The 22,609-nt window shown below is 49.6% G+C and overlaps 1 protein-coding gene across 1 annotated transcript in view; it reads right to left on the reverse strand.

The window, feature by feature from the left end:
* Positions 1-22,609, reverse strand: part of LOC119092523 (uncharacterized) — a 72,146-nt gene that overhangs the window by 46,680 nt on the left and 2,857 nt on the right. The window contains exons 5-12 of the mRNA XM_037215483.1: positions 21,578-21,801; positions 18,581-18,686; positions 17,580-17,852; positions 16,309-16,419; positions 16,218-16,275; positions 15,544-15,662; positions 9,215-9,314; positions 4,523-4,755 (exon numbers count right to left, since the gene is read on the reverse strand). Of these exons, the coding sequence (XP_037071378.1) occupies positions 4,523-4,755; positions 9,215-9,314; positions 15,544-15,662; positions 16,218-16,275; positions 16,309-16,419; positions 17,580-17,852; positions 18,581-18,686; positions 21,578-21,801 (1,224 nt within the window). The remainder of the gene's footprint in view (positions 1-4,522; positions 4,756-9,214; positions 9,315-15,543; positions 15,663-16,217; positions 16,276-16,308; positions 16,420-17,579; positions 17,853-18,580; positions 18,687-21,577; positions 21,802-22,609) is intronic.

The following is a 22,609-nucleotide window of genomic DNA, read 5'->3' on the forward strand; positions in this document are numbered from 1 at the left end:
ATTATGGACAGGTCAAAATACCCTGTAAATTTGGTGTCTCTAACTTTCTTAATTCCCGAGATCTCAGGGGGCCAAACTGACCCCAATCCGAGCAAAGGGTATCTAGGCGGCCACCCGGGCGCGAGTTAAGCGCACCAGACCTTAAGGTTTCCGTAGGTCATTGGTGGTGAAATTTACTGAATATCTTAGTTCTGTTCATAACGGCATCCGATTTCCTCTGGACCTCCTCCCTTAGTTAGTCCGTAATTCCAGGCGACGGAGTTCCTGGCAAAGGTCGCCGACCACGAATTATCCCACGACGGCCGCACGTCGTAAACTCCGAACTTTGGACGTCACCACAGGATACTGGCCTCTGGAAATGTCACCGTCGAGAACATGCATATGGTTCTACCCTACTTTGAGAACCCAATGTGTCAGTTTATGCTCAGAGTGCGTCCGCCCATTTATTTCTATTGAATAAGGATCGCTATTTAACGAATGGCATTGCGTTGAGCTACCTTTCGCCGTCGTATGGAACTTTGGACGGAAGCAGCGAGGCTCGAACTTTTCACGATATTGTTCTATCGTCCCATCAACCGTCCTATCCACTGCGCGTCTACGGGTACAGGAGAACGAGTCCGAGCATACTCCTGCAATAATTCATACGTTTGCCTTATATTACATGTCACATATTGGTGCTAGGTGATATGCAAATATCAATAATATACGTGGTATGCACACCTCATTTACTGTTTTGAGTTGGAGCCAGTCGAGCCAAGTGCCACCAAGGGGCACATGGGGCACATGCCACCGCATAGGTCCCGGGGGCACACAAGGGGCACATGCCACCACATAGGTCCCGGGGACACGCAAGGGGCACATGCCATCGCATAGGTCCCGAGGGCACCTTCGGGCCCCTCCAGACCGACCCTCCGGGAGCCTTGGGATTTACGGGAGGTCGGGTTAAGGGCCGGCCTCGCAGGGCCGGGATCTCAAATGTCAAATGTCAGTCAGAGGACCTTTTGCGCCGATTCCTCCCCCCCCCCCCCCCCTCCGCCACCCACCCATCCACCTGAGTCGATTTCCGTCGGGCACCACTAGTGCTGAGCACTTGGTCGAGAGTCCATTTCCAAAGCAGAAACAAGGCTGGGGCCCGCGGCCAACGTTGGTCTGGGCTCATAAGTCAATAAGGGTCCCCTGTGTCGGCCGGGGGCTCGCAGTACCTAACAAGGGGCTCTGTATTGGTCAGGGGTCCCAAAGAGGCCAGGCAGAGTGCTCGAGGGGAGCCCGAAGACGGGTCCGAATGGCCGCCGGGACCGACGATCAACGGGTGAACACACAGACTTCAGTCCGGCGTACCCCTGCTCCGTGTGCCCGTTGAACAGGCACGCGGACGGGACCTCGAATGCCAGAGGGTCTCTTGCGTTGGTCAGAGTTTTCTGACAATGAAAGGAGGTATGATAGATAGCGATATGTGCCCACAAAGAGACAATGAAAGTGGGCCCTACGTCAGTCAGATTTCCCAGGACGGAACCGGGGGTACGCCGTACTGAAGTCAATGCATGATGCATCATCCTAAAGGCTTCTGTATCGACCACAGTACATTGCCCCATATCTCACTACAATTGTGGCTGGCAGGCACCCCGAGCTGGGACGGAATGACCCTCCATTGCTGGGCCGGGAGCGATAATGTGCTTCCTAGTGTTCTTCTCACTGGATCCCTCACATGGAAAAAGGTAGGGGATCTCATTAGCCTTAAATAGAGTGAACCAAAATGAGATGAGAACAAAACAAATGCAAAAATGTCAGCCAACGTTTGCCTGAAAACGTCCATACTTTTGCAGGATAGACTTGCAACCCAAATTTCATAAAAAAGCTTTAAGCAGTGGCGCTCGCAATCTTAGGTGACTCGTGTTGCAGCTTCCGTTAAACCGAACGGCGTTGGCCGCTATAGGTAACACCACGTGGCGGATGCCGGGCGCGCCATAACGACCGTCGTAAAAATTTAGATTGTGATCTGAACAGATGAGCAGTTTCAACACAAAAATTTAGATATTACCTCTACTCATCCAGCTCCACCATTGAATTGTAGCGCCAGTTAACCGTGCTGTGAATTCTGTTCCGTTCCTATTACCAATCTAAAAATCACGCAAATGAAGTCAAGGCAGGGCTGCCTTTGAAAAGTACGAATGAGTACGCCAAAACGTTCAAAGATTCTTGTTTCAGACGCGGCTGTATTGTTGTCCGCCCGTTGGCCGTCGCCGAGTGTAACGTACACAGCCCAATCCACGTGGTCTATAACAACTGTAACACCTGGCGGACTTTGTTGTGCCTCAGACGTGCAGGCGTGCAGGCTCAAAACTATTCTGCCTATTTGTTCCACTAATCGATTCTGACTAACGGTTGAATATTCCCAGGCGAACGCGGGTTGGCACTGTTGATTTAGATTTGCGATCCCTATTTCAATCTTGAATCTACGTTCGCGTGCCCTCCATATCGTTGCATAACCCAGAACAATTCTGTGAAATTTCTGTCGGTTCAGAAAGAATGCAACGAATAATTTACAATGAAAACGTTGGTTGATTTCTCATGCAGTTATCTAAACCCCACTTCCTTTAGTTAATTGACTTCGAAATGCAAATATAATTGTATTTGGCGGAAGGTTCCGGCTTTTATTCCAGTTAAAAAAGGAAAACATATAACTGAAACAAAACAAGTTTCTCCTTCAAAACTGAGGGAGCCATATCCGGCAATTTCTTGCTGCATGCGGGGGTGGGCTTTCGCCATCAGGCCACTCATTGTCAACCCCCCCCCCCCGTGCTCCCCCTCACTGCAAGTACGTGGCTGCGCTCATGGGTGCAGCCTTGAGTGCAGGACAAGCAGTCAGCTGTCAATTTCCCACATCAGTGTGTACAGCCGCGTATCAGTTCCCGCTACACCCAACGCCCGGTATTGCAATCAGGGACGAAATATTCTGCTGTGGATGGACTAGCAATGCGCAATGTTTAGCTGGTACTGGCACTGGTACCAGATGACATTTATTCAAAGCGCTCAATACAGATCACCTTGCACTGGTGCTGGTTGAGCCGACGCCCTTAATACAGGCCGGGACTCCTAAGCGCGGGCAGAGTCTCAGCCTTATCCAGCCCATGCAACGCGTCAGCACTGGTGCCCTAAACCGCGACGGCACTTGTGTGCTGCATCGCGTTTGTTATATGCCGGGGCAGCCATGCGTGTTTGCGTCCTAGCGGTAGCGGTGCGCCTCATGACGACCTCCTTCCCCACGCTTCAAGATCCCGGCGCGCTGACCGGACGCCTGCGCGGGCCTGGTTGAGGGAGTCCGCGTGTAAGCTGGGGCAGCCCCTCATCCCTCCCCCTCCGTCCAGCTCGAGGCCCTGGACTCCCAAGCTGCGACGGCAGAGCCGTCTACGCCGGGCCGGAGGTCGCGAGAGGCGCGCCAGCCGACACCATTACCTAATGGCCTGTCGGGCCGGGTCGGCCCTAATGGAGGGCGGCGATTACACCCCTTCCTGCCCGGATAGTCCATCAGCTGGGCCAGCGCGCGGTCACAGCGCGGCGCCGCCGCAATGAGCAGCCTAGGCGTCCGGCGGTGCCATCCGTCACTGATTAATGGGTCTCGCGAGTCCCGCACGCTTCGGACAACCACCAGCAGCAAATATATATATATGCTCTCAAGCCAAAGAATAAGTGAGATTCCAGGGCGATGTTTTTGTAACCCCAAACCATCACGCTTGCGGAAGTCAAAATATTTGCGAAAATACTGCAGCGCGAAGAAAAAATATGGATGGAAAGGGGTAGCCGCAAGCTTCTACACACTCATTCATTGCATAATTTGCGATGGAAGCAACGTCTTAAAAAGGGAATATTCTTCATTTGTTAGGGATCTGAAACTGAGAAAGCCATCTTGAACATCATTTGGTGCTTTTCACAACCCTGCCATTCTTAAGATCTAAACCCCGCCAGTTTCTGAGCTACACGCCCGCTAAAATGTGCAGACTGTCGGAGAGACTATTTCAAGATCACACAGGTATCTATGACGTCATAATAACAGCATTTAAATTTTACCATTCCATTAGCCATGCGGCAATCAAGGTCAAGAAAAATGCAGTTGTCGAGTCCTTCACATCTAGCGTTCGTGAGCACGATTTCCAGATATAACGGTCGTCAATTGGCTTTTAATTAATGTTGGGCAAGGTACGACGACGTTTCCAAACAATGACGCATTGAAAAGCTTATCAACTAAACAGACAAATTGTGTTGTTTAGAGCAGTCTTTTCACTTTAACACAATCAATAGTTAATTGCAAGCTTATTTTATCATCTCTAATGTTTACTTTAATGCCTTCAAATGTCAGCATTTCCTTTAAAAACGCGCGAACCGCACGCCGTAACCGAGCAAACACAAGCATGCGAATATATAACTGCATGCCCCGTTCAACGTTACGAAGTTCATGCCGTAGCGAGTGCCAAAGCACAGCACGCCTGATCCTGCAGCGCACGTCACGCCGGTGAGTGACACTCACCTCCCGAGAGAGTGCTGGCCTCTGCTGGGCTGCTGAAGGGCCCCTGGCCGGCCTGGGTGGCGGCGGCCACTGCCAGACGGTGACGCCGGGCCGCCTGTAGGCCCTCCAAGCGGAATGTCACGTGGTCCGTGTCGTTTCCGTCCAGCTGCAGCGCGACGAAACGATTCGTACAGAGCGGGTCCGACGAGCATAGCGGGAATGTCTGTGGCTCGCAGTCGAGCGAGACGTTGTACCTGGATGGAGAGCGGGAGGCAAGGATAGCATCAGCTCGAGGCGTTGTGCCTGGTTGGAGGACGGGGCACGAGGATTACCCCAGCACGCACAAGCCGTGCAGGCGGCGGCACTGAAACGGCGCGCGGTTTGACGTCTCGCTCAGGCCATCAGATGCACCGACTGGCAAATATAAGTGTTGTGAGTACTCTCTCTGCCTGGTTTATCTAGCCAGTGGCGGAAAAAAATTTACTTTTGGTTGCCGACCAGATTTTGGAGGAAAAATTGTCGCTAGTAGCTTAACGCGATATCATATGACAAAATGGTCATTCAGTCCATGCCCAGAAGGATACGAGCAAAAATGGCCTAAATTGACATTTCAGAACCATCATCACCTCCTGTAGTTTTCCTTCATGAGGAGTGTCATCAGACTTCAACATCAAACCCACGGTTCTTTTCAAAGGGAAAAAGGCTGGTCGCTTGTGACTACTCCAGTGGGTCAATAACCTTTTTGGTGTCTTGAAAAAGCGGTTTGGATAATCAAAGGTCAATTTCTACCTTCATCGGATCATCCCGCCGACTTACCCCGAGCTGCCCATGTCTTTCGTCGCTGAGGACGGGATGCTGAATCGCGCACCGCCAACGAAGTTATCAAGGTCATAAATTAAACCTCAGGCAGGCATTCATGACACTTCAGTGCGAATAACCCTTAGAATGTAATGCACTTAAAGTCACCACCCTTAAAATATCAGTCGCATCGCAGCGACTGAAACATGCCCTTCCGGCTAGATGAATCCTCATATCTAGATTGTTCAGTATTTTATACTGCCTAGTTCGGACACTGAGGGTCGGCTGTTAAACAGCGAATCGGCCGACAGATCGGACCATAGGAAATACACTGGTTTGTCGCTGGCCTGTCACCGAGTCGGCCGACCAACTAAAACATATATTTTTGTCGCCGGGTCGGAATGAAACCTAGAAAAGATACCATGGTGCCGTAGAATACAGTCAAGCATCTTTACGGAAACGTTTGTTGGTGTGTGATAAAAGGTATTACCATGAAGGCATAATAACTATGTATGCAGACCTCGCGTTATGTTTTGCATAGTGAGCTTTTTGCGCCTCGGCCGTCACCAAAATTTGCTGTCCAAAAACATTTTTGGCACCAAGCTTTGCGTGAATATATACATTGTTGTCGCCGACCTTAGCCACCGAGTTGGCAGGTATTACCACCCCTGTGTATTCGTGCTTGACCGGTGTTTGGGTCGTATAAGATTTATAGCATTTTTGTGGGCACGATTTTAGGTAAATGATGCATTGGCTTACGTATACAGTTGTCTATTTCATTAATTATGAGTCTTATCACTTAAAAGGTGTCATGCTAAACAGCACAGGAGCTGTCATGTGTTCCGGAGAGATTTTGACAACTCATTTGCATCCCAACTGATGCTGAAAACTTCAGGGCCAAGCTAGCTACTCTGAAAGGACAGATCCCTTTGGATCGCGGTAAAAACGGAGCCGGAGCTACGAACAACGCACCGCCAGTGCTGATTAAATAGCAAATCGTTCCGGCGCGGGATGCTGAAGCCGCGAGTCCCTTGGGTGCAGACCAAGGTCAGCTAGATAGGAATAGCAGCCACTGGAGAGAGCAGATATAGACCAGCAAAGGAGCTGTGGTTTGTTGCATCCAGTTCGGAATGTTAGTGTCGCATGACGTATACGTGATTACGGTGTGACGTCTAAATACGCTTACCGGACGTCTGCCCAATGTCCCGGGGGCATGGCCAAAAACGGACCACGTCAGGTCAGGCTAATCTGACTGTTTTCGTGGCACTCATAAGAAAAGTTGAAGGCATCTGGAAAGCTCACATCGGGAAAACCTCAACCGTTCCAAAAACAGATCAGCTAAGATCCGCCTTATCTTGGCACATACAGTATACTTGCTGCTTGAGTTGTGCAAGCCTTGCGATTGCAGATATTGCAACAAGATGACCGACTGTGTTCAAGGCCTGCGACTGCGTATTCGTTACGCTATTGCAATGTCAAAGGTTCGGCGACCGAGAAGCCCAAGTCGAGCGGCGGAAGAGCAACAAGTTTTGTCGGCTTTGCAGCATCTTCAACAAAGCCGATCGCAAATCGAGTCGCTACTTCTGGCCGTTCAAACGTCTCTCGACGACGCCAAACTCCCGACGAGTTTGGCGCACTCCAGATGCTGTTGAGACTTCAAGATGTATATGCCAACCAGGCCGGGCGAGTACAGTCTGCTGTTGCACACAGTTGCCGAGGCGAACTCCCACTACGAGCGCAACATCTGACCATACAGCGCTAAACCAGACGCGCCCGGGCGCTGTCGCCACCAGCCACCCACTTGGAGTCGGTGACAGCCATGGTTAAGCGCGTTGCGCACGTAGTGGCTGGCACCGGCCGAATCAGCCCCATGGTTCGGTATTTGTCATCAGCAGCGCTGACCGGAGGTTTGCTCGCAGAATCTCTGGCTGTCGCCGACCGCTTCTGACTGTCGTCGACCGCTTTTGACTGTCGTCAACCGCCTCTGAGTGTTGCCGACTGCCTCTGACTGTCGCCGACCGCCTCTGACTGTCTCCGACAGCCTCTGGCTGTCGCCGACCACCTCTGACTATTGCCAAGCGCCTCTGACTGTCGTCGACCGCCTCTGAGTGTCGCTAGCCGCTTCTGACTGTTTCCGACCGCCTCCGAATGTCGTGCACCACCTCTGAGTGCTGCCGATCGCCTCTGACTGTCGCTGACCGTCTCTTATTGCCACCGGCACAATCAATTAATCGCCATCAAATAGGGAAGGTTGCTGCCAAAGGAACTGACAGACGGCCTCGAACAGAAAGGAGCCTCGAACCCATACCAGCTAGGAATCTCTTACCATCCGTTTCCATGAGTTCCTTCTCTTATGATCTGGTCAATGTCACAAACCCTCGATCAGTGACGGCACCCGTCGTCTGCTAGGCGATAGGCTTGCCTGGCTCAGCGGATCGCCCGATGAACGGGCTCAGCACATTGAAACAATTGGCAGAAGCTGGACTGTACAGCATGCGTGTTTGTTTGGGCTTTCTAGCGTCACTTCCGGTGGTTATAGTCGTACCTAGTGTGGGTATGACTCTCTGCCTCGTCGTTGTCGTCATTGGGACGACGTACTCAGCTGCTGAGGGCATATGGTGTCACCTGCCTTTTACCTGACAAGAAGGGCAAGCGCCGCGAGGAATCGAACCTCGTACCTCTGGTATCTTGGACTGCAGTGGTTAGTCTCTGTCCTCCCCCCCCCCCTCAAGTTTGTTCTATCGTTTTGTGTTTTGTGTCTGCCGTCTCTCATTAGGGAATGCCGCGACTTACCTAATGCTGTGTTGTGGAAGGAATCCGACCTGCCAAACAAGCCCGCGAGATGCTTTGTCTGGAAACTCGTAAATACCATTATTACTCTGGGATAACGCAGTTTCTTAAGCACATATGTAACATGATATTTTTGGCAGGCTCTATTCGTTCTTTGTGTAATATTGTGAGCCGCTAGGATAGAAGGCGTCGCGCACCAAGTTCGCTTGTAGTGGGTGAAGGTTACGAAAAAAGCACGCCCATGTAACTTGCCAAGCTTATGCACGCTGAGGGGCGCGGATGTGTCGCAGCGCCTAGGCCACGACAGGAGCGCGTGCTAGCTGGCGTGGTTCGACACGCATCCCTGGCCTCGTCTTCACACTGATGAGTCTGCTCGTCCAGCGCCCTCCCCGGGACGCTCGAGGCCGCTCCCGCCCGGCCTGACTCGTCTTCACACTGATGAGTCGGCTCGTCCAGCGCCCTCCCCGGGACGCTCGAGGCCGCTCCCGCCCGGCCTGATTGACGCTATGACGCGGCGCAGCGCCGGACTGTGCCAGACAGACGTCAGGTTACCGCGGCCACCGCGCAATACGACCTGGAGCGTCCGCTCCTCGCCCCCCTCGGACGCGTCTCAGATTACCAGGAGAAGCATCGTGCCTACACAAACCAGCCTACCTGTCACGACCGTCTGCCCAGCGACCGAGTCTGGTCGTGCCGCGAGGCCGACAGGAGCGGAAGGAGCCGCGCCTATTCTCGGCAGCAGGGAAACGGTCTGCCAGTGGTAAGTGGGCACGCATGCGGGCGAGGGTCCTCAGGCGCCCAGCTCGTCTCCTTAATCACGAGAGGCCGGGACCACGGAGACGACTGTGCATAGTTGAGGACAACGGTGCATCGGTCACGCTCGATCGACTCGCGGCTCGATCCTCTGGTGATCCTCTCGGATCGATCCTATGGTGATCACCGCTCATCGTCCCACAAGTGACGAGCTGTCTGCCGAGCAGAGTCCGCCTGCAGTTAGGATGAGATGAATCCTGTAGTCATCTGTCAAGTGGATGTATATACCACGCAGTCTAACGAGCTTGCATGAAATGAGTCTTTCTAAACGTAATGGCCAACGGGCCCTTGTGATATATGTTCGGCATTTACCTTAATATGACTCCGTTCGGTTGCCGCGGTCGTCTCCAGCGCAGAATCATGGAGTCGTGACTTAAGTTGGTGACTCGCAGGCCAGACGGGCTTCCTGGTACTGTAATAAGTCAATTATGACGTTGTCATTGAAAAATTCCTAGCGTTAAGAACATCAGACAGAATCAAATGTCTACACGTACCGTTCACTGATTCGATTCAGGTGCGCAAATGTAGTGCGAGTTTGGGGTTATTCTCATGTTATACGGTGAATCGGGAGTCGTATCACAAGTCAGTTGTTTTGGGCTATTGAGCTGAATACTAATTAGAGCGCGCAGATCTCAACCCCAACAGTCACGTCCAGACAGGGAGCTAGAATCGTTTTTGAACTAGGGTGGGAGTGAAAAATTCTATCACAAAACGACTGTGCGGGAGTGAAGAAAACAATTCACAAAAGATGGAACTTATGCGCTCGCGACTGATGCTTCAGCAAACAAAGACATATATTTCAAGTTGGTATGGACGTAAGATCAGGAACCTGACAAAAATATTTTGTTTTTTAACATCCTAGGCCATAGAAGTGAAACAGAATACATTAACACGCGCTCGGGTGGGGGGGGGGGGGGGTAAATTGACCCCCGAGGGCTTTTCCCGAATGGTTTCTGAACGGCCAAAGCTAAATACGCCGCGCCAAATTTTGCATAGCTGTATAAAACTGCCTAGCGGATCGTTTGACGTGCAAGCTTTAGATGTACCTTGTAAGGTCGCTGACCTATGACAGGTCAAAGTCAGCCCATGATTTCAGCGAGGGCAATTTCCAGGCAATCGTTCAATCTGATACAACAACGGAGTGTTTGACGAATACATACATCTCTGAGATGCTTTCTTAGGCACCACAAATATTAAATGAACAAATTATGCTGACCTGAGGTCAGGTATGAAGGTCACACCAAGGTCAAAACCAACCTGATTTGTTACTCCGGAGCTTGCTGTATGAGATAGTTTCTGGTACTCATTTCGTTTTATTGACAGCAAGAACCGCAATATACATTTTCAATTGACTTCTTAGAGGTCAGAACAGGCCATTGACCTGAGATGACCCGGGTTGAACTTTTTGCTTTAGGAGCATACTGCCTAGCGTAATCTTTGTCGCTTATTCAAATGCAAAACGCAGAGCTGTCTTGTATCATTTTGGTCACCATGACCTTCAAAGGGTAAAACCAGGTCAGTGACCTCAAATGGGCCTATGACGTTTTGCTTAGAGACAGTTGTCTAGGTTCTGGGGGCGCTTTGGAGACCAGCCTAAAATTTGACCTTGTTTGACCTTATTTGACCCGAAGGTCATGACCTAGGAAACTGAAACCTTGACCTAAGTGAGTTCACGTATAGGTCAAGACACCCTGTAAATTTGGTGTCTCTAGCTTCTTAGTCCCCGAGATCTCAGAGGGGGTCAAATTGACCCCCCCCCCCCCCACACCCGGACGAAGGGTATCTAGCCGGCCAACCGGACGCGTGTTAAAGCATCGTAATTTCATGACAGTTTTATAAGCATAGCAAATTATTAACACCAATCATTTGATACTGCACTTTTCATTTCCCTTTCATAGCACTTTTAAAACAAAACAAAGCAAAGGAATTCCATAATAAAACAAGAACAGAAAATTCAACAAGCATAAAACACTCAAACAAAAAAACATTGGACACCTACACATCAGGTCATCACCACGTCAAACACAATAGACATACTTCGGGTTTCTGTTAAGATGGGGTCAGAGAAAATAAACATATTATGACTGTTTCTTACAAAATACCAATGCTTATTCTCATGAAAGTAGCCTATGCCTAACATAAAGAGGCCTTACATCATCTCATCCTGTAAAGCCTGTTTGTGTCACAGCAGCAGTTGTGAGTTACTGATTCTTGCACAATTCCTATTGCCACTTGCCATGCACTTGATCAACTTCACCTAACTTAGGATAGCCCATATGATGGACATCATCTTAACTCACCTGTCTGTTGACAGCAGCACTTGTGATAAAAACGTGATACATAAAGATAGTTTTTGGCTGGTTTCAACTTGCATTTTTATACATTGCATTTGGGTATGCTTGTTGACATCAGACAAAGTTGACAACACACAAATCAAAACACTTTAAATCACTTTGAACAACTATTTTGATCGTCATGGTTAACCTACGTCAGTGGCAATAATGGGTATGTAACACAAAGCAATCTCTCTTCTCCAAAAGTAATATGACTTTTAGATGAACATGCTAGTATTGCTGCTTGCCTTTTCAGCTGCAGCAAATGTATCCATTTAGGCTTGTTTCTTCCAATTTAATGACAAAGTTTGAGATGTTGACTTCACATTTTAAATGCGATGCTGTGATTATTTGTTACACACTAATATATTATCGGAGATGCTTACATACTCATATTGTAATTGCTGTGCAGCTTAGAGCATCCGTGATAAAAATATAGTGCATACATACAGTGCAGTCATTTGCCGGTCAGCAAACCATGACAACTATAAAAAAACATTTGGTTAAAGCAGCCATGAGGAATCACTTTAAGAAATTTGGGGCAAAAAACCAAGAATATGGAACAAAATAAGCCCAATGCACGCCTTGTGGCATCATAATTTGTCTTATGACAAAACTAGATGGATTAAAACAGAAAATGGAAAACTCTGGTCACCAATCATGTGTTGAAAGCAGGTAAGGTAAGCAATTACTTGGTCCACAGGAGACTTACTGGCTTCTCCCTGCTCCCCCCACAGGCGGATCCTGGGGGGGGGGGGGGGCACGGGGCCATGGCCCCCCAAAACCTCTGAGAGTATGTTTCTGATCCCCAAAACATTCCCGGAACTTCACAAAAGTTTCGTCTACTTACCGTCTGTTTTAACTTTAACTGGCCTAACTGTTTTGTTTTAACTTCTGTTTAAGATTCAAAAGAATTTCGGTGCTTTTCTTCGGGTTTGAATAGTGTCCGTACTAGGTACTCGCGAGAGGCACCATGCACTAGACCTCGGATCCCACACCACCCAACTGGCGACGAACGGTTGCCCTCCCCGCCCCCAAAAAACAACTCCAGGCTAGATATGCCCCTGCTCCCCCCCAAAAAACCAAAGTCGGTCCCTTCTGCATTGTCTGCTGACAGACAGAGTCACCCCATTCACCTCCAAATGTAAATATCAATCATGCCCACCAACCTGAAGAAATTTTGGGCAAATTACCAAGACAATGGAACAAAATAAGCCCATTGCATGCCTTCTGGCATCATAATTTGTCTAATGGCAAAACTCGACGCATTAAAACAGAAAATGACTAACTCTGGTTATCAATCATGTGATGAAAGGAGGCAAGCAAATACTTGTTCCTCAGGAGAATTACTGACTTCTTCCTGCTCCCCCCCAAAAACAAAAATTCAGTACCTTTGCATGGTCTGCTGGCAGACAGAGTCATCCGACTCGCTCCCCAAATATAAATATCAATCATGCCCACCAACCTTCGAGATCAAAATGCGAAACAAATAAGATGTGTGCATGACAAACATCTCCAGAGGGCAGAATTTCGCCATCAAACACTTCTGTATTAGCTGCGTCAGGTCTGTCCCAAGGCTCTGTATGGCAGCATTATAATAGCCTTGCCAGGTAGCCTAGTGCGTCAGAAACTCGAAAGGCTTGGATTTATCATTATTGAGCACCGCCATGAACCAAGAAAACGGTTAACCGAAGGTTTAAGAGGACAAAAAAATGATGGTAAGAATAAGCTCCGTGCTTCAAATTGTCTCCTTCATTCCCCGTGAATTTTTCACGCTTGGGTGCATATCAAACATGTTTGGGCGGCTGGCGAATTAATCAAATTTATGCATGGAATACGTACAAGTTCGCAGTTGGAGCATCTTGCAGAGAAATTGGTCAAAATGTTAAGCAGCAGATGGTACCTCTAAAGACAATCGAAAAGGAGGGATGATTAAAGTGGTATCACACTGGTATGATACCAAGAAAAACAAAAGTAGCTAAATAAATATAAGGACTGGTACTTTTCTCGCAAAATTTTGTGATCAGCTGATTTGACGAAAAATATGTTAATAGAAATGTTTAAATGGTGATATTCGTCTTGTAAGTTTAATTTGGAAGACATTTCTTGAACTTTTCACTCCAGCATTTCGGGAGTGATGCAATTTAGCGCTCAAGTTTCCTGGGGAAAAAAGAAATACATGGAGTAAAATTCTCTACCAGGCCTTGCTGGTGTTTGCGCCAGGCTCTGCTTTCGTGGTGTGGTGGTGAGACCAAAAAAATAGGGGATGCGTGAAAAGCTTGTATTTGGCGCTCAGCTGCAGATTGTGATGCATTTTGTAAACAAACCAAACTTAATGCGGGCAAGCGGCTGGAGTCGCTGGGATTCTTGGGCCTGGAGGTAACTGGCACCCTTGCTCTGTGCATACATAGACATGATTCAGATGTAGGTGAGGCAGGACATAGCCATAGGTGTCCAGGTTCTGTGGAGCCTTGTTTATGCTTGGTGGTTTTAAGTGAGCTCGGTTTTGGATGACATCTGAAAACTTCAGAAAGGGAAATGTGTTTGGCATGTGCGATTGGACAGCGTCAGGCAGTAGTGAAAAATTCACATAGAATAGGGGGAAAATGAGTGAAAAATTCCCCCTCATAGGGTGTTGCTTTACACCCAAAGTCGGCAATTCTAGGACACTGCGTCCAGATAAACCGCACAAACAAAGCACATTTGCCCCACATGCCAGCATCCCAGAATGCCAGAAATTTGCCAGAATGCGCCTTATGTGTGATCTGCGGAAAGACACGCATGTCTGCTTAAGCTATGATGGTTGCAAACACATCATCGTACTAATAAATAGATCCCGATGATATAAGGTTGTACGTTTTGCAGCCCGCTCCGCCGGAAGGAAAACAAAGAAGCCCGCTTCCATGTAGCTTAAGAGGGTGAAGTGAAAATCGTGAGAAACAAATTAGATTTCATTCAGTGTCAAGAGCAAGCCGGGCATTGGGCTAGTTTGCGTTTTGTGGTATACATGTTCCCACCTAACCATGGAGCTGACCGAACGCTACATGTCATTTCAACTTTCACAGAAGCATGCTATTCATCGTGATGTGCTTTCTTGTTGCTTCTCAAATGTTACGACATTTACAGCATTTTATTACCTACATACACGTTTATTTTGTCGTTATATGTAGCTTCTAGCTTCTTGGGGCACACAGGAAGGTGATGCGAGCCGCCCATGTTTTAAAGCTCCCTAGCTGAGCCTCGAAGAACAAGGATAGCGAAAATACATGGTTCTGATTGTCCAGCCATGCTTCAATATGTCAACATCCCAAAACATCATGAGTCCGAACGCGAGTTCGAGTCTAGCCAAAGGTGGCCAACCATGCGGAAAGAAGCATCCGTGCGCATCAGGGGTGTGGCGCACACATAAGTAAACTGTTTCGTGGCCCATGCTGATCCATGGAGGGAATGGCTATTCACGAGCTGTGAGTCAGAGTTCATTGACCTCGAAATGTGTGAATCTGGTACAGATCTTAAGGCGGAGTAGACTTCCAGATCTGTGAGATATCCTTGAGTGAACTGAGAATTTGAGAGTCTAGAATAGGCTTAGGTATTTTTTTCACTTGTATCGCATTTTTGTAAGCTGTAATAATTCTGACGGGTTTGCCCGTAGCATGTGCCCAGAGGGAAGAGAGCAAGCGACGGTGGTCATTTCATTATGTTGATGTGTTTTTTATCCGCAAAGTTTCACAGCTGATGTTGACGTAAAAATGAGGCCCGGATTTCTTTGGGTTGGAAAATAACTTTGGTTCCAACATCCTGGTCGTTCCCGGCAAAATGATTAATAAAACTGAATGAATATGATACATGGAATATTGGTATACACGATACAATACACACACAATGTAATGTCATAAAGTAAAATGAATAAACAGATGACACGCATCGTGAATATATATATATATATATATATATATATATATATATATATATATATATATATATATATATATATATATATTCACGTCGATGCGTGTCATCTGTTTATTCATTTTACTTTATGACATTACATTGTGTGTGTATTGTAACGTGTATATCATATATATATATATATATATATATATATATATATATATATAAATATATATATATATATGGAACTGTATACATGTAGGCACATAGAATAAACTGGATGAATATGATACATGGAATATTGATGCAAGATGCAAGGAATGCACAATGTAATGTAATATAGTAATCGGTGCCGGGCGGAAAGTCCATGCAATGGTACAGCTAAATGTCAATGTATCGCCGGGAAATGTGACTCACTTGTCTCGTCGGTGACAAATTCCACAAGGCGAGCGCGGCCACAGGGCGCCACGGCCAGCGAGACGGTTCTACCAGCGGTGTCAGCCAGGCTGGTCAAGACACACACGCCGCAGCTGTACCTGGAAACGGGCCGCAAGCACCGAGAGCATGACCCGCTGACCACGGCGCTTCGGCAGGCGGCGCTGCGCCACAGGCTGCTACCGAGGTCACTGAGAGCACCGAGAGCATGACCCGCCGACCACGGCGCTTCGGCAGGCGGCGCTGCGCGAAGTACTCATTGGTTGACCTTCAGTGATCGTCATTTCGACGGGAAAAGCTAGCTTAGTGAGGAAGTCTCGGTGCTGAAAAGACACGAAGCGCTGTGTGCTCTGCCCGCCAGTGTATTTTGTGCAGGCGCGAGCACATCGGCAGGAGCTGGTCAGTTTTGAGTGACGTTGTCTCACAACACTTGGCGTGAAGTGAACACGACGGTAAAACTTTGAGCGCCAGGTGACATTTGCGCGTGACGCAGTCACCGCAGTCACCACATGGCTACCCTTTCCATTCGGGCTACATGTTACCTTCAAGACCAATCATCTCTCAACATAAACACTGCACTAGGCTGAAGCCTCCGGCGGCCCGAGCCAGTAAAGGCCCGCTATCCAATGAGAGTCGGTAGCAGTCGACACGCCCACCTGGTGCCCGGCGCCAGCCCAGTTACGTTCAGCTGACGCACGGCTGACGTCACCATCACTGGCGGCCGGCCGGAGAGCGGCGGCGGCGTGCAGACAACGCGGAAGCCGGCTGAGCCACACGGGCTGGAGGAGGCAGCAAGACGCGACCAGTGCAGCAGCGACCACCGCATGCCCGTGTCCCTCACCTCGACGCTGTCCGGCGCTGAAGCAGGAAAATGGACTGCATCACTGCACGCCGCTAGGAAGTCGTCTGTGCAATAACACGCGCGGCAGGGTCGCTCCACCTGCCCGGAGCGCTGTTCCGTTCCGCGCCGAGCTGGCCGGCGCGTCATGGCACGGGACACAGCTCTACCGACACTGACATGCTTTGAGTGAGGCGACTTCTGGAAGATCTCAATGCCAATTGATTTGGGTTTGAATTGAGTGGGGTCGCCACATAACGCTTGATGTGCTACAATGACATTCTTCCTATGATACTATGAAAAAAATGGTACCCGTTGAAAATCAAATGTCTCAAATTCAACTGTATGCTGATCTCGCGACTTTTTAATCGGCACCAGGCAGCCGTTGACGCAAATCAAAGCGTCCGTGTCAGGGCTCCGTTTGAAAATATCGTTATGGACGATACGTATCTCAGCAGACGGACGCTCGTCAAGGTCAGCGACACCCTCGTAAACACCAGGTGTCGGCCGCGTCGCGTCAGCGTTTTGGTGTCCTCTATCGACCGGCCGCGGCGGCCGACCCAGGGTGGGCCGGCCGTTTATCATGCACATTGGCGCGAGGCCACGAGCCTTCTTCCATCGGCACATCCGCGTATCGCACAGACGTGGTCCCAGTTCCAGACCCAGTTCCATATTTATTATTGGCCTGGCCTTTCGGAGCGCTTGCTACAAAGGCTTCAAAGCCGAGATTACGCTGCTTAAACATTCAGGATTGCACATGTAGCACAGACCACGGGAAGACCGTACACCAATGCTGTTCTAACTACCCCTACCCCAGCCCATCCCCCACATGCACACACACACACACACACACACACACACACACACACACACACACACACACACACACACACACACACACACACACACACACACACACACACACACACACACACACACACACACACACACACACACACACACACACACACACACACACACACACACACACACACACACACACACACACACACACACACACACACACACACACACACACACACACACACACACACACACACACACACACACACACCTGCTCAGCGCATTCGAACAACAAGCCGAACCATATGAAAAGCAATCCCATCTAAGCCCTCTGCGGGACGCTGGAGGCAACGGAGGCAACTATTCTAGCACCAACCTTCGGGACCAGTGACTCCAGCTACGGGTCCTTGGGTGCCGCTGGCTCGTCCCATGATGGTAGCCCTGATGGAGGCGCTGAAGTGTGTGCAGTAGCCGCCTAGGTCCACCCTCAGCTGGGACACGCCCGGCTCCAGTGTAACTTTGCCGTGTCCCTGGATGGTGACTTCGTGGTAGGGCTGGCACGGCCCCTCGCCCGCCGGGCTCTCCCAGGTCATGGCCACTACCGAGCCGCTGATCTCAGACAGGTAGAACCGAATGGGACCGGGCGGATCTGCTGATGGAAAACACGCTCAACCACTCAGCGTACGCTTGGCGAACGACATTCTAAAATGAGAAACACACTGAATGACAGGAAGGCCGGCAGGGTTTTGCAGAACGCAAAGCATGTATTTGACTGTTTGTTTCTGTTTGTTCTTAGTACCAGCGGTGCGACCGAGGGGGACGGGAGGGGGTGCCCGTCCCATCCTATACCCGGATTTTATCGTTTGTCTCCATGGATGGCTTCTAACAGAAATTTAGAACCTGCGTCATGCTTCTCACCGGGCTCCACCTTCCGTCCCCACCAGAAAATATCGACCTCGATCCTGCCCATGGTACATGCAGAAAACTAGAATAGTGGCTTTGTAAGACGGTCAAGGTTTCGCACAAATGTACACGAACGTAAGGCGTCACTTTTTACGGTCAATGTATATATATATATATATATATATATATATATATATATATATATAAATGTGTGTGTGTTTGTATATATATATATATATATATATATATATACATCATACTTTCTGAGTATTCAGCATTGACAAAATGGACGTTGGCTGGAAAGATATTACTGAAAATGACTCCAGGTGCCATCAACATTGAGGGCCTTGCACTGCCCCTGGTGCTGACGGCCCTTTTGCGCGTCCCCGCGGGAGCACGCGCCCCGTATGAAGTGGGGCTGCTAGTCGTCATGTCAAGCACACACAGATACAAACGGCATGGCCGGGTGCCGACCTGAGGGCGGTGGTGCCCGCCACTGGACGACTTCGGGGGCGGCTTGTTCGCCACCTATCACGGCTGCTACCTCCACGTACACCAGCGAGCAGGAGGGCAGATGCAGCTGGAAACAACAGAGGCAGACAGTTGGGACACGACCCGCACCCCCATGCACACCACCAGGAAGAAAATGGCAAGATTAAACCTCGCCCTGATTCGCCGTTTTTTATAACGCGTATTGATAAAAGGGGGGACAAGAACCCTTTGGGTTTACAAACTAATGAAGGTAGAGCTTAAAGAAAAACACCAGTGGTTTGGTTCAAACAAGACCTCGCGTTTGTTGCTACTTTGTGGGCTGTTATTGTAATAATTAACCCCGTTATGGCGGGTCGAATCTTTCGAGAGAGCGTGTTGCGGCCCACCACGCACATTCTGGGGCACCGTCGGTTGCCGCCCACCCGCCCGCCCGCTCAGGCCGTAAATCGCCGTGCAGTGTTCTTTATGAACCGCCGCTGCTCCAAGACCAGAAAGGGTAGAAACAGGTTTTTTTGCCAAAACGCGTGTCATGGATGCCCTATGGATCAGTCAAATTTGGTGCGCTATTGCGCAAGATGCTGAAGATATATTTTAAAACCCATTAGGGGGTTGCATCAACCCTCCCATCAGGGTAAGGGTTCAGCTGCATGATTGACAACTGCATTACGAAAGCTTCTATTTCCTGCTTTATCATCTCCACAGTATCAGGATGCATGTATTTTTGTAATGGAACCCAAATAAAACATGGAACACCGCTGCAACGCGCGAAAACCACATAAGAGCTTCCAAGTGACATTGGAGCTTTCGTACCTTTCCAGCACATACCTGAACAATCATCTACCTGCAACGGTTCGTCATACCCAGACTTCGAAGTGGAAACAATACGCGCATTATAGCTTCCTCGATTGATGCATTGACAGCGAGGCTATATTGGGCATGAATTGGTTGTGGGGATTGCGGCCATTTGATCTCCAACGCACAACTCATGGCATCTGCTCATTGGCTAGTGTTGATGAAATTGTGTCCCGGTAAAATGATCCAGCTCGCGACAATCTAGTATTCTAAACCATGGTACAATATCTAGGGTAATTCATCAGGCACGTCAAATATCTGTTCATTATAGAAAGCGTCTGCGCTTTGGACAGTGCAGACGCTATCCATCCATCTCGTCATATGCCAGTTCACATATTATTAAATCAACCATTGTAAACTTCCTTATATCCTGATATGTCCCGACATATCTGGGCAGTATATAACAGTTTGTGGTGAGAATAATGTGTCGAATCGTTCATGGCGGTAGCATTGCAAACCGGGTAAGTCGCCTTCAGCGGCGGGAAACAATGGAAAGGATAACGGGGGTGAGTCGAATCACCATGCAGATTATAGCAAAGCCCGCGTGAATAGTTGTCATTGGGGACCCACCTAAATCGGTCATATTGCTTCACTGTAATGTACGCTTTTTTGTTGTGTTTGAAATATGCAGAGTTTTATCGAGGTAAAGTCACGCCCTTATTTACAAACAGCATGGCTTGCATCATTAACTGGCAGTGGATCTGACCACACTTATCATTTTTGGCAGGCGGCCTGGATGAGTTTTGATTGATTGGGTTTTCTGTTGGTTACGACGAATTTTATCGTGGACGACGTATTTTCTAAAACGGCAGTATTTAGATGGATGCTGGTAACATTAAGCTGTACTTCACGACTCTTTTACTTCTGAGACCCAATCTCCCTTGGTTTGGGTTACAGGATGCCCTATTAGAAAGTGCTTTCGAAAGGGGCAACATTCGCGCAGCCTACCTCGTGGTCGATTATCGAATTACGCATGGATCGGACAGTGTTGAGTGGTATTCTATTCAAATAGCAAATCATTGGCATGAAAGACATTGGTACATTCATCCACCTGTACTGTGCTGTCGGTTTCAGGTCCCTGTCCGCCTTGGCTGACCGTTAGATTGGACATCATAACATAAACCGCGCCACGGCCTGCGTCCTCCTGCTGCTGCCTGCACCAACTGCCGCCGTCGCCGCTGCGGCTGGTCGCCATCTCGCCGTCAAACCGTACGAGTGGCGTGCTGCTGGGGCACCCGGACGCTCAAAGTTGGGACCGGAGCCCTGCTGCTGAGGCGCCCGGACGCCTAAAGTTGGGACCGGAGCCCTGCTGCTGGGGCGCCCGGACGCCCAAAGTTGGGACCGGAGCCCTGCTGCTGGGGCGCCCGGACACCCAAAGGTGGGACCGGAGCCCTGCTGCTGGGACGCCCGGACACCCAAAGTTGGGACCGGAGCCCTGCTGCTGGGACACCCGGACACCCAAAGATGGGACTGGAGCCCTGCTGCGCAGCTTAGGGCCAATTTAAAATTTAAAGCTTCCAATGCTAATCAAATGGAGAGATGAAACTGGTGATTATGCAATGTCGCAAGGAAACCATTGCAGATCAAACTGTTACGATGCAGGTGACTTGAAAACATTTGAAAATAGCTTTTAAAGACATTTTTTTGTTGCCAAAAATTTCCGACGTTGTGAGCAGTGCTTGCGAATGCATAGGTGTGTCAAAAGGGTGCTGGGTCGAGCCCCTGAGCTACCTACGAAAATTATAAGAATTGGTATGGAACAAAAACGGTAGTGACCAATCACTGCATTCAAACGCTACGCGTAAGTGGCGTGGTGGAGCTATAACCACTCTGGTGGAAACGGCGGTAGAAACTAATACGTTCTGTTTGTGCCGTAGCTAGTCTTTTTTCTCGCGTACGGAAAGCTACGTTTTTTAACGAGCAAAACAGAAGGCCAAGTGGCTCTGGCTGGGACCATGAGGAATTTAGCTTGGGCAACACGGCTGGGACACCAGGCTCTGTAACATCTATTGACGTTTCGAACCTGTTTTTTTTTTTTTTGCTCACACAATCTGACTGCGCCCTGCCTTTGTAGCGAACTCAACAAGGTACGACGAGCGTTGCTGTTCGCAGCAGCACGGCCCTGACCTGAAGCCGGCAGCCGGCGTCGGGCGTGCAGGTGGGCTCGGCCTCCACTGCCGAGCGGCTCTCGCTGCCGCCAGCGGTCACGCTCAGCTGGCCTACCGAGTAGCCGGTGACGGCGCAGCGCGGCGGCCGCCAGCTTAGCTCGACGCTGGTCGGCACGGCGCCCGTGGCGCCCGCCGACAGACCGCGCACCGTCTGCGCGTGCAGCAGCAGGTCGGCTTCGGTCGCTGCCGGATGTGACCGCTCAGGTCAGGTCTGGTCAGGTCAGGCTCTCACTCAGGTCTGACACCGCCTGTACGTGAAGCAACAGTACGGCCTCTGTCGCTGCACAAGATACCCGGAAATGTAGAGTCGGTCAGGTCAAGCCAGGTCAGGTTCACTGAGGTCAGGCACCGTTGGGATGTGCAACAGCCGGCCGACCTTTGTGGCCGACTTTCGTTGCCAACAGGTCAGACCGGGTCGGTTCACGACGCACTATGCTAGGTTCAGCGGTATTTGTGCCCATTATTTCGGCATAGGCTGCTGTCAGCAGTCAGCACATGCTCTTAGGTCATGGAACGACTGACAAGGGAGCAATTACGTAGGGGTGGCGACGAATGTCGGCCTGGACGCCCATTACCGTCACAAACGGAAACCATTAAAGCTGAACAACAACGGAAAATATACGATGGTCTTAATGCTCGAGTTGAACCCATATTACCAGGCGACGTAACAAGTGACATTATGGTGGCACGAGCGAAACATAATGTGCCAGCGGCGCGATAAGCATTTGGTTCTGTCGACGAGCACTAGTGTGTTCACCAGCCGTCCAACCGGCTGTGCCAGTATTATGGTTGTTGTCGCTTGGCTCCACTTCCTCCTCAGCCTTCATCTTCTCGCGGCTTTCGTGTTCTTCTCCCAGCGTGTTCCAAGTCCTCATACTCTTGATTTTCCACATTCTCCCATTTCATGGCTTCCAGTTCTGTTCTTCACCAGTTCTGTTTCCCGTCTCCCCTGGCCCTTTTTAGAGAACTTGGCGCACGTGGTGCAGAACCC

Source organism: Pollicipes pollicipes, unplaced genomic scaffold, assembly GCF_011947565.3.
Source record: "Pollicipes pollicipes isolate AB1234 unplaced genomic scaffold, Ppol_2.1 Scaffold_3447;HRSCAF=4054_pilon_pilon_pilon, whole genome shotgun sequence".
In the NCBI taxonomy this organism is placed as follows: domain Eukaryota; kingdom Metazoa; phylum Arthropoda; class Thecostraca; order Pollicipedomorpha; family Pollicipedidae; genus Pollicipes; species Pollicipes pollicipes.